The sequence below is a fragment of the Loxodonta africana genome, chromosome 12 (genome assembly GCF_030014295.1).
Source record: "Loxodonta africana isolate mLoxAfr1 chromosome 12, mLoxAfr1.hap2, whole genome shotgun sequence".
In the NCBI taxonomy this organism is placed as follows: Eukaryota; Metazoa; Chordata; class Mammalia; order Proboscidea; family Elephantidae; genus Loxodonta; species Loxodonta africana.
The window spans coordinates 40,828,563-40,841,104 of record NC_087353.1 but is presented as its reverse complement, the minus strand read 5'-3'; the positions used below and the strand labels follow the sequence as shown (position 1 = coordinate 40,841,104).

The window sequence follows — 12,542 nt, the reverse complement described above, 5'->3', positions numbered from 1 at the left end:
TCCCAGAACCCCAGAGGCTTAGCTAGTTCAAAGAAAGTCTCAGTTCTTTCCCACGAGGCAAGGCAGCCTGGGAGTGTGGCTAGTCATCTACTGCTTATTTTCTTGATGCCACATGAGTTTTTGTAGCAGTAAGACCCCCTACTACACCCTATCCTGCATAGGCTCCAGGGGCTCTTTGGGAAAAGACAATCCCCCTCATTTGTTCTCAATTCAGCCCAGCAGCTCCATCCACCTGTGAGTTCCAAACCACTGCTGACAAGCTCTATCATTTCCTCCTGGGCACTCACTTCCCAGGGTACAAGAAGCCCAGGAGCACAGGGTAGAATGGGCTCCACTATCCACCAGCTGATAGACCTGGAATTCTGGGCTCTCTCTTTTCCCTCATGGGTAAAGGACCTTGTTCTTTTTTCCATTTAAATACATTTTTAAGACCTTTCTTCTTTTCTAATACAAGCACTTAATGCTGTTAATGTCCTCATATACATTGGTTTTTTTTCAGAATACAAATTTCAGTATGTTTTGTTTTCATTTTCATTCAGCTCAAAATATTTTCTAATCTCCTATGTGATTTATTTGACTTCAGGGATTTTCAAGATGTCTTTTTATTATTAATTTCTAATTTAATTTTTGTATGACTTAAATGCTCTTACATTTATTGAGACTTGTTTTATAATCCAGAATATGGTCTACCTAGGTAAATGTTTCATGGCACCTGAAAACAATGTGTATCTTCCATGTTGGGTGAAGTTTTCTGTAGCATATGAGTTGGATTGGTTGACAGCCTATTCAAGTCTTTTATATCCTTAATTTTTTTTGCCTACTTGCTCTGTCAATTATTGATACAGGGATGTTGAAATCTCCAACTGTAACAGTGGATTTGTGTTTTCAAAAATGATATTAAAATGAGAAAAAAGGTCTCATACTTACATGATTACCATTTCTGTTGTTCTTCACTACTTTGTATAGATTGAAGTTCCCTTCTGATATTATTTTCCTTCTGATTAAAGGCCTTCAATAATTGTTACAGCTCTGGTCTTACGCTGATGAATTCTTTCAGCTTTTGTTTGTCAAAAAAAAAAAAAAAGTATTTTGCCTTCATGGTTGAAAGCTATTTTGCTGGGTATAAAATTAAGGATGCTAGCCCTCCCTCTTTTTTTTTTTTTTTCTTTCAGAGAGTTAAAGATATTTGCTCCATTGTCTTCTGGCTTGCTTAGTTTTTGATGAGAAACCTAGTGTTATTTTTATCTTTCTTCCCCTGTAAGTATGTGTTTTTTACTCTCTTCTGTTTGCTTTTAAGATTTTTCTGGCTTTAATCCAGCACCACAGGGCTTCTTTAGCTTCTTCCCCTTGATTACTTGTAATTTCTTTCTATGACGTTGAGAAACCTGGCTCCTATTCTCTACTGTTTATTTACCTATTTCTTAAAACCTACTATACACATAGTTTCAGAATTGCTAGCCCATACCCCTGTGAGAAATAAATTTACCAACTAGATCACAGTGTTTATTTATATTTATTTTTTCTTTAGATTTAACAGTATCCAGTCAAAATGCTATTTTCCAAAGTTACTTGGTCATATTGGTCAGTTCCTCTTTTCCCTACCCCTTTCAGCGAGGTTCTGGCATATGTTTACGAAACAGTTTCGTTTGTCACTGGCTGCATTTCATCCTGGGCTTCCTAGCACCCTGCGTGTTTGTTTGTTTGTTTTAATTTGTATCCAGTAAAGTTTACTCTTTGTGGTGTGTAGTTCTGTGGGTTTTGAGAAATGCATGGAGGCACAGACCCATAGTACCATCATACAGAACAGTTCCATCCCCCTAAAAATTTCCTTGTGTGGCTCCTTTGTAGACAGCTCCTTCTTCCCCCAACAGTGGGTAATCACTGATCAGTTTTCTGTCCCAGAATGTCATGTAAATGGACTCATACAATATGTAGCCTTTTGAGTCTGGCTTCTTTCACTTAGAAAAATGCATTTAAGATTCATCCAGGTTGTTGCATGAAGCAATAGTTTGTTTCTTTTTAATGCTGAGCAGTATTCCATTGTATGGAGGCACCAGTATTTGTTTGGAGGCACCAGTATTTGTTTATCTATTCATCTGTTTAAGTACATCCTGGTTATTGTGGCTTGCCTTTTTACTCTCTTAACAATGTCTTTTGAACAGCATAAAAACAAAATAAAACAAAAACCAGTCACTCTTGAGTCAGTTCTGACTAAGCGCTGCCCCATGTGTGTCAGAGTGTAACTATGCTCCATAGGGTTTTCAATGGCTGATTTTTCAGAAATAGCTCACCAGATCCTTCTTCTGAGGCACCTCTGTGTGGACTTGAACTTCCAACCTTTGGGTTAGCACCCAATCATTAACAGCTTGTACCACCCAAGCACTCCTTCAACAGCATAAGTTTTTAATTTTAATGTAGTACAGCTTATGATTTTTTTTTCCTTTACAGTTATGCTTTTTGCATATTGTTAATGAATTTTTGCCCTGAGATCATGAAGATATTCCCCTATGTTTTCTTCTAAAAGTTTTGTTATTAGTCCTCCACATTAGATCTATGATCCATCTGGGATTGATTTTGTGTATGATGTGAGGTAGGAAAGTGTCCCTGGGTGGTGCAAACAGTTTGTGCTTGACTACTAACATAAAGGTTGAGGGTTCAAATCCACCTGCCAATCTGCTTTCATAAAGATTACAGCCAAGAAAACCCTATGTAGCTCAGTTCTACTCTGTAACACATGGGGTCATCATGAGTCAAATAGACTCTATGGTAACAGGGTTTTGTTTTTATGAGGTAGGAATCAAGATTCATTTTCCCCCTCGTATTTTTTTTTATACATATACGCTAAATCCAACACCATTTACTGAAAAGGTCCTCTTCTGCTCACTGCATTACAGTGTTATCTTTATCATGACTCAAGTGGCCATATATGTGCAGTTCTGTTTCTGGAATCGCTATTATGTCCATTGACCTGTTTGTCTATCCTTGCATCAATACCACACCGTATTAATTACCAAAGCTTTAGCATAGATCTTGATATCTGTTAGTACAAGTCTTTTAGCCTTCTTTGTCTTCTTTAGGATTGCCATGGCTACTCTTGGCCCTTTGCATTTCTGCATACATGTTAGAATCAGCTTGTTAATTTCCATAAAAACATCTGCTCAAAGGCTTTAATTACAATTTCATTAACTCTATGGATCACTTTGGGAATAATCATACATCTTAAATAATATTGAGCTGTCAAATCCATGAATATGAATCTCTTCTACACCCTTCTCCCAGGACATGGGGGTCTGCTCACCTACCGTGCGCAAGCAGCACCTCTGCTCCAGGTGACCCAGGGCCTCCACTCCAGACCCAGAAGGGGGCTGGCCTTTTGTGCACCCATCCCAGCAGACACCACCGCCCAGTCTCTTCCTTGACTGACGCTCCTTTAAATCTGTTTAAAATATTTAAACAGGTAAACGTTAAGCATATTATTTTAATAAGAATCGGTGGCAGATATAATGAACAAAAATATCGTTCCAAAACAACAAACACTAAGCATTAAGAACATTTGATTAGCAATGAGAAATTTTAAATGAAATAATACCATTTGATCTTTTTTTTTTTAAAAGGAGATTTTTAATTGAAATACACCAATGATGCCATCATTGAGTCAGTAGTGTATTTTTGTGTGGGTTTTTTCCAGCAACTGTATAAAACTCTTTTTGACTATGCTCTAGTTGGAGAAATGTTGAGGAGATATTTTTAAGCTAAGTCCAAATATTTCTCCTTTTTCATCTTCAAATCAAATCTCTTGTTCAATAACTTTGAGAAGATCTTTTAAAAAAACACCATTTTTTGGCAAGAGCTGCAGTCTTTTTATTGTCAACAAACTGTAGTCTCTGCTTCCAAAAAAAACCTCCAGCATTTGGGGTTTATTTTCATCTTCTTCAGTTTCATGGTGCATAGATGGAGATTGCACTACTGAGTTACCTGTGTAAATTTCTGTAGTGACATGTTTATATCCCCCCTGTTCAGAGCGCCTTCAAGCTAGGTACATGTTAGTCTTGAAATGGAAGCCCTGCTTCGTCAACTGTCATTTTCTTCTTCCTCCTGAGGATTGAAGACTTCTAAATGAGCATGAAATTTAATGCAGAACATAAATCTCTGGTTAGATCTCAAAATGTAAATGGTTCAGATTTCAGGCTGTAAAAATTACAGCAACAAAAAACTGGAAGACAGAAAATTGAAACTGTGATCACTAATGAGACTTGTTCCTTTCCTGCCCCTTCCCAGCTGCTCTTCTGTCTGCCCTGGGGCTGGGCTGGACCCCAAGGACACAGGCTCAGCTGGCACTTAGCACTGGTGGAGAGCAGGGAGAGGCACTGAGGTAGCACCTCCTGGGCCCTGAGAAATGCTCCCCCTAGCACGATTATTGCCCCCTTTGTGGGGCTGCTTGTATGCTAAACTACATCTTGTTATCAGGGGAGCTCTTTGCCCTGGGGGATCCCTCTGGGAAGTGACCAGGCAGGGAACCTGAGGGAGAAGGAAGCTGCCCATTGTTGGAACAGAGACAGGCCTGGGACACTTTCCTGGCAGGTGCCCAGTCTAGACCTCACAGAGAACTGGACCACTAACCTTGGCTTCCACGGTTCAGACACAGCTCTGGTGACCTGGCAATACCTCTGCAGTCCAACGTGTGCCTTACTATCCCCTCAAGAATGTCCCCTGCTCTGCACTCTCATTCCTCAACCCTCCCGAAGCCTTGATTTCTCATGGCTCCATGTTGGCTTCCACTTCTCCACCTTTGGCTCCTACCGACCTCGTCTGTGCATGTCCCGCTCAGAGCTCTCCCACACAGAGTCTCTGCCGACTGGCCACAGAGTTCTCACAGGCCTTCAGGGGCCAGTGGCTTGATATCTGGACAGTCCCGCTTCTTTGACTTCAGTCTAGGCTCAGTTTTTGCACTGTGTGTGTGTTTTTTTTTTAATTGAAGCAGAATTTTAAGAGGGGCCCACTTTCAAGGTTTTTGACATTTTAATTATCACAGGCTTTGCTCCATCACCACCTTCCTCCTTGACATTTACTTGGCACAGTGGAAGCAGGGCCAGGCAGACTCAAGGGACCAGGGTCCCAGGCCTGGTTCTACCTTTGCCTGCTGAGTGACCTTGGGTGAGTTGCTCCCCTCCCCTTAGGTGTTCTTCCACATCCATGATCCAAGAGAGTTAGTCTAGGTCAAAGATCTCCAGAACGTTTTTGATCATGCGTCCTCAGCAATAAGAAAAATGTTGAGCATGTACCAAAAAATATGTGTATATTCATTTATAAACTTTGTATTTTATTTACTACCTTTGCTAATATGATTACCCAGATTCAATTCCCAGCCAACGCACCTCATGCCTCTGTCAGTTGTGGCTTGCATGTTGCTATGATGCTGAACAGATTTCAGTGGGGCTTTCAGACTAAGATGGACTAGGAAGAAAGTCCTGGCAATGTACTTCTGAAAACCAGCCAGTGAAAACCCTATAGATCACAACAGGTCCAATCTACAACCAGTCATGGAGATGGTACAGGACTGGTTAGCATTTCATTCTGTTTTGCATGGGGCCACCATGAATTTGGGCTGACTCGATGGCAGTTAAGAGCAACAATATGATATAAAACATGCACACACACACAAAAAAATTAAAGAATGAGCTAAGGATTACACTACATAAACTAGCTTTTTAAATTTCCCTTTATTTTATATGACAATGTTTCTTCGTTTCACTATTTTATTATTTGTATACAATTACAAGCAATATTGCAAGGAAAAGCAATGCAATTAAATATACCTCATTATTATTTGACATCTTCCTTTAACACTTTGAGATACAGTGATTCAGAGGCCTGGTTCTCATTTACTTTCCTTTTAATGGCTGTCATAGCTGATCCAAGGAGGAGAATGTATTAAATCATGGCACTCACGTTCAATCCCAGCCACCAATTAAAGGCTTTTTGTTGAAATTAATCCAATTAATGTCCATCTTCCCTTATGTCAGTCAGTGGCTCTTACAAGCTAATTGGAAATCACTGCCTTTTTACCTTTTTGACAAATGGACTCAAAAGCCACTGACACTCTTCCTTTGGATGATTTTAAAAGAAGTTAGAAAAATCTGTTTCTAATGTTTTTTTGGTGTGTGGATAAAGGCGCTTTTATAAGTGACACCATATATTTTCAACAACAAAAATCCCGTTTTCAAAATATCCTCTCCAAAGCATGAGCTGCTTTGGGAAAGCTGGTACTTTATCACCCATTGTTAAAATGAGTTGTCTTTGCCTTGAGGAGCCAAATGAATTTGAGTTCATCTTTTGGTGAATATCTGCTAGGCAGCAAACTACCAGCAGCCACCTGTCATCATAAAAAGGTTAGCAAATTTGGAACACTTGTCTTTTTGTGAAAGAAAAACCTGTCTTCTTCAGGTTTGATGGCTCTTTTAAGTATTTGCTGAGAGAGATCTTTCAAACTTCCATGTGATTCAAAAGTTTTCATGGCCACTCCCCATCTTGTTACCAAGCATTGTGTAAGTTTTACTAGAAATGAACCAACCACATCAACGCATCCTGTAGCACTCTGTGTACTTCTGGATTTAGCTTCTTGATTCCAATGGGCTGTAGGGAGTTATTCAGTCAATTAGTTTCCCATGAGCTGCACTTCCCCACCCTCACCCTCCCTTTTCATCACGGAACAGCCTTTCCATCAACAATCACGCTCAGACAGCTTTTCCCATAACTGGTGTCATTATTAAAGAAGCTATTTACTGTTCAGTCCATCCTACCTCCTTCCTTTAGGGGCTCAGAGAAATGTGGCTCTTCATGTATTTCATTATTGAAACAGAATTTGGAAAACCGTATTAGGAATGTCTGTACTTATATTCAACAATTTCGCAACTTGAGAAGTCCCTAGGTGGAGTAGAGGGTTAAGTACTATACTAGCCCAAAGGTTGGGAGTTCGAGCCCACCCAGAGGCACCTCTGAAGACAGGCCTGGAGATCTACTTCTGAAAGGTCACAGCCTTGAACACCCTATGGAGCATTTCTACTCTGCACACATGGGGTTTCCATGAGTCAGAATCAACTCAACCACAGCGAACAACAACAAATTTAACAACTATTTATTCAACTATTTAGCAAACCTTCAGTGTGAAATCTGTTCTAATGCTTGTTTCCCTGCATCTTCAATGATATTTTCTCTGCATCTTCCAACAGTATCTGTGGTCGCCATGTTGTGTTCCATGTTCTATTCTTGCTACCATGTCAACTGTCCTCATCCCAATCTATATAAATCAAGATGTGTGTACGTGTGTGTAAGCATCAGTCATGTGATATCAGTCTGAAAAAGAAAACAAAAACAAAATTACTTGCCATCTAGTCGATTCTGACTCATGGTGACCCCATGTGTGTCAGAGTGGAAGTGTGCTCCATAGGGTTTTCAACAGCTGTATTTTTAGACATATATTGCCAGGCCTTTCTACCGAGGCACTTCTGGGTGGACTAGAGCATTTGCACCACCCAGGTACTCCAATATCAGCGTAAGGGGGAATGTTATGACTTCTTGGCAACCACCTCCTCCCTGTCACTGCCAGCAAAGCCAGGTAATGGGGAGGGTCCCAGAGAAGGAAGGACTAGTATCTCATGGATATGTGCTCAGGTAGTCAGCTTGTGGATCCACCCTGCCCCTGTCTGAGCACAGGAAAGGAGAACTGAAGCAGAGGCTTCTCGTATGTATGACTGGATTCTCGTCATTTCTGCCTCATAGAACAGAACTTGTATTTTGAGTAGGAGAGGTATCAGCTCTAACATTTTCTTGTTGTTCACTTGCATTTGCATTATTAGCAATTATAAGCATTATCCTCAATTGTGGTTTTCTTGCAGGAATCTTGTTAAGCCAGTATCCATTTGTGAGAGTTAATTTAGTTGAAACTAGGTAATGTAATCTGCAAAGCCACTTAGCTGGGTACATGTGACTTGGAACACATCACAAGAGTAACCCTTGTCTGCATTAAGTTGAAGCAGTCAGACCAAGCATTTCTGGGGGGTTTTGAGGTGGAAGGATAGAGAAACAGGCTGAGAAGGGGCTTGTTTGGAGAGTTTCTAGCAAGGCAGCTTGGATTCTCCTGCACCCTGGCCACTCCAGGACTCTTTATTCCAGGACCTCGTAAATCAGGATCTCTGAGAGTGGAAGCTGGGGTTTCCATTTGTAGCAACAGCCTCAGGTGTTTGATTCATATGCTCACCAAAGTTTGAGAACCATGTGGCCACTTGGGATGACACAGATGCTACCCTCCACCTCAAATACATAGGAGTACTGAATAAAATAAAACCACACATTTTTCTACATAGCTGAGCTCAAAATACATGAAAGAAATCCTCATTGCCAAACACGAAGAGAAAAATCAGGGCCAGAGAGCTAAGCAAGAGCTAAACTGGGGTAGCGCAAAGGAGTAATGGGCAGGGATATATGTGCTTGGGGCTGGGGTTCCAATGCCCAGGAAGGAGGTGATAGGGCTTTGGCCTGCCTGAGGCAGAGGAGCTGGAACTAACCCGTTTGCACAAAGCCTGGAGCCTTGAAGAGACACCTGGCAGGGAAAGGGGGCTTAGAAAAATCACCCAGAGATTTGCTTCAAGCAATCGTCAATTTGGAAGATTGAGGAACTGTTTGCCATTCACACCTGCTGTGTGAATTCTCAGAATCAAGTAGCTTTTTTAGCAGACATTCGTCTAAGGAAAGTGAATTTTGGCTGGGGGTGAGGGAGGTGCCAGGGGTCATTTTGGAACATGGGACAGTAGAACAAAGATGGGATCTGACGAGGTCTCCCAGGAGGCAGAGCGAGGTAAGAAAAGGCAAGGGCTGGGCCCCTGAGTTACTGGGGAGAAGGACTTCTGGTAGATAGGAATTGATTGTTATGGTTGTTGGGTTCTGTTGAGTTGATTCTGACTCCTAGTGACCCCACATGACAGAGCAGAACTGCCCCATAGGGTTTTCTAGGCTGTGATCTCTGTGGGAGCAGGCCTGCAGGCTTTTTCTCCTGTGGAGCCACTGGATGGGTTTGAACTGCCAACTTTTAGGGTGGCAGCCAAGCACTTAATCATTGTGCCACCAGGGCTCCTTGTGAATGGATTTGGGGCACAGAAACTGGGAGAGGAGGGTGCGAAAAATGAACTTGATACTTAAAAGATTTCCATGCTTGTTCTGGGCAGTTCCTCTTTATTCCTCATGAGATCTTCCCCCACCTCCCTGCCGCAGCCCACCCTACCTGCCCATTCCTGGTGGTGGATGGAGGAATGGTGAGGCAGCCTTAGCGAGCTGGCAGTGAAGAAGCTGCAGTGTTTCCTCAGGGACAAGCCCAGGACCATGACACCAGCACAGATGGGCCTCTCATGCCATAGGACCTTGGAAGACCTAGTGTAGGGGAATCAGACTCTCTAAAAGCACGTGACTCTTACTCATTTAGGATCTAATTTGAGAAATAATTTGGTGAAAGAATGAAAGTCACTCTGCCGATTATCATATATAGTAGTTGGGTAACAACCAATAGCTACCATTTGTTGAGTGTTATTTATCAGGCACTGTGTAACTTTGGGAAACGCTGGTGGTGTAGTGGTTAAGTGCTACAGCTGCTAACCATAAAGGTTGGCAGTTTGAGTCCACCAGGAGCTCCTTAGAAACTCTATGGGGCAGTTCTACTCTGTCCTATAGGGTCACTATGAGTTGGAATTGACTCGAAAGCAACAGGTTTGTTTTGGTTTGGTTTGGTGTAACTTTGAGGCTCTGATGGTGCAGGGTTAAGTGTTGGCTGCTAACCGAAAGGTCAGCAGTTCGAATCCACCAGCCACTCCTTGGAAACTCTATGGGGCAGTTCTACTCTGTCCCGTATAGGGTTGCTATAAGTCAAAATCGACTGGATGGAAGCAGGTTTGGTTTTTCGTTTTGTGCAACTTTAAAGGTCTCCTGTTTAATCTTCATGACATTCCTATCAGGCAGATATAATTATTATCCCACCCTGTATAGTTCGCTGTGAGTCGGAATTGACTCCACGGCAATTATTATTATTTTTTTTAATCTTATAGATTAGAAATCTTAGGCTCTGGGAGATTAATTTGTCTAAGGTCGCTCATTAGTAAACTGTGAAGCCAGGACTCAAACCCTGGTCTGTCTGGCTTCCACATGGATGCGGTGACAGTGCTTAACCCTGGAGGGTGGATTACAAACACTTTTACCCTGTTTCTCATTTTTTTTTTTTTTTGTATTTTACAAGTTTTCTACATAAAATGGAGGAAAATAATAGCCATATAAAAGAATAACATGATTTAAAAAAAGGAGCCTTGGATAAATGTCTGTCAACAGATAAATTGATAAACAAAATGTGGTACATACATACAATGGATTGCTATTCAGCCATAAAGAGAAATAAAGTCCTGACGTATGAAGCAACATAGATGAATCTTGAAAACATCATGCTGAGTGAAATTAAAAAAAAGAAAAAAACCAAACCCAGTGCTGTCAAGTCGATTCCGACTCATAGCAACCCTATAGGACAGAGTAGAACTGCCCCCACAGAGTTTCCAAGGAGCACCTGGCAGATTCGAACTGCCGACCCTTTGGTTAGCAGCTGTAACTCTTAACTGCTATGCCACCAGGGTTTCCGAGTAAAATAAATCAATCACAAAAGGACAAATATTGTATGGTTTCACTCACATGACATAACAAGAATAGGCAAATTATAGAGACAATCGGAGCCTGGGTGGTGCAAGCCATTTGTGATTGGCTGCTAACCTAAAGGTTGGCAGTTTGAACGCATCCAGTGGCTCCACAGAAGGAAAGCCTGGCAGACTGCTGCTGCAAAGATTACAGCCAAGAAAGCCCTATAGAGCCACTCTATTCTGTAACACATGGGGTTGCCATGAGTCAGGGGCCAACTCTGCGGCCTCTAACAAAAACAAAGAGTCCAAAGTTGATTAGTGGTTACTGGGGGCAGGAGGGAGGGGAAAGGGGGAGTCATTGTTTTGGAAGTGGTTTCTGTTTACAGCAGTGGGAAATTTGGCAATGATTATGGGTGATGGGACCCTGGTGACACAGTGGTTAAGTGTTTGGCTGCTAACAAAAATGTTGGCGGTTCGAATCCACCAGCAGCTCCTTGGAAACCCTGTGGGGAAGTTCTACTCTGCCCTATGGGGTTGCTTTGAGTCGGCATCTACTCAATGGCAACGGGTAAATAGGAATGGCTGTACAACATGATTACTGAAACTGATATCACTAAATTGTGTACCTGAAAAATGTTGAATCGGCAAATGTTGTGTTATATATTTTTATAACAAGAAAGACGTTAATAATAACCATTAAAAGATGAGCCTTTGGAATGGGAGCATAGCAGCTTGTAGGGCTAGAAGGAAGAGTGGTGTTAATTTAAGCACAGCCCCTCCTCTGTGGTACCTCCCATCACACCTAGTGGCCTGGCTCATTGAACCAGCATCTACTCTGATATTTAGGTTGTTGCTCTTGTGTTTATCTCAAAATAGGATGCAGTTCTTCTGAGGATGACAGAGATCCAGAGAGGTGTGAACTTGACACTGATGGTCTCCTCCCTCCTCCTCCCACCCACAGGTCAACCCCTTCCGAGACCGAATCTGCAGAGTGTTTTCCCACGACGGTGTATTCTCCTTCGAGGATGTGCTGGGCATGGCATCTGTGTTCAGTGAGCAGGCCTGCCCCAGCCTGAAGATTGAGTATGCCTTTCGCATCTATGGTGGGTTCTGTGGGGGACTGAGTGGTGAGCAGGGGGAGGACCCTGGAGTAAATGCCACATCTGGGATCCATCAACACCAGTTGTTGGTGAGATGGTGTTAACTGGGCTTTACTAGGGTGTTTATGGATATGTATTATTGGTGTAGTGGTTAAATGCTATGCCTGTTAACCAAAAGGTTGGCAGTTTGAATTCACCAGGTGCTCCTTGGGAAATCTATGGGGCAGTTCTGCTCTGTCCTAAATGGTCACTATGAGTTGGAATCAACTCAACTGCACTGGGCTTGGTTTTTTTTTTCAGAGAAAGTCTTTTTTAATCTTTATTTTTTAATTGTGAATCATATCACACATTCAGAGGAGGGTATCTAACAAACATGAAATTTTAAATGCAAACACCCCTGTATTCACACTTACCTTAAAAAAATAGACCATGACCCAAAAATAACCAGTAAGGGAATATTGAGATAATCGCCACCTTGCTTTTCTTTATAGTTTTACAATATGTGCATAAATATCCCTACAGTTTTCTTTTTAATTATGTTTCTCAGGAGTCCTGGTCTTGCAGTGGTTAAGAGCTCGCCTGCTAACCAAAAGGTCGGCAGTGCAAATCCACCAGCCCTTCCTTGGAAACCCTATGTGGCAGTTCTACTCTGTCCTAAAGGGTCACTATGAGTTGGAATCGATTTAGCGGCAATATTATGTTTCTCAAGTACTCTGGAAAGAAAAAAAGGTTGAGAATTACTATCTATGCCTCACACTAACCCATCAAAGGATGTTGC

The 12,542-nt window shown here is 41.9% G+C and overlaps 1 protein-coding gene across 2 annotated transcripts in view; it reads left to right on the top strand.

The window, feature by feature from the left end:
- Nucleotides 1–12,542, top strand: part of CIB4 (calcium and integrin binding family member 4) — a 92,368-nt gene that overhangs the window by 38,965 nt on the left and 40,861 nt on the right. Inside the window, exon 4 of one of the 2 annotated variants that reach the window (XM_003411834.4) lies at nt 11,626–11,767. In XM_003411834.4, the coding sequence (XP_003411882.2) occupies nt 11,626–11,767 (142 nt within the window). Of the gene's footprint in view, nt 1–11,623; nt 11,768–12,542 lie in introns of those variants that run through there. The other variant, XR_010323563.1, reaches the window with a different exon arrangement.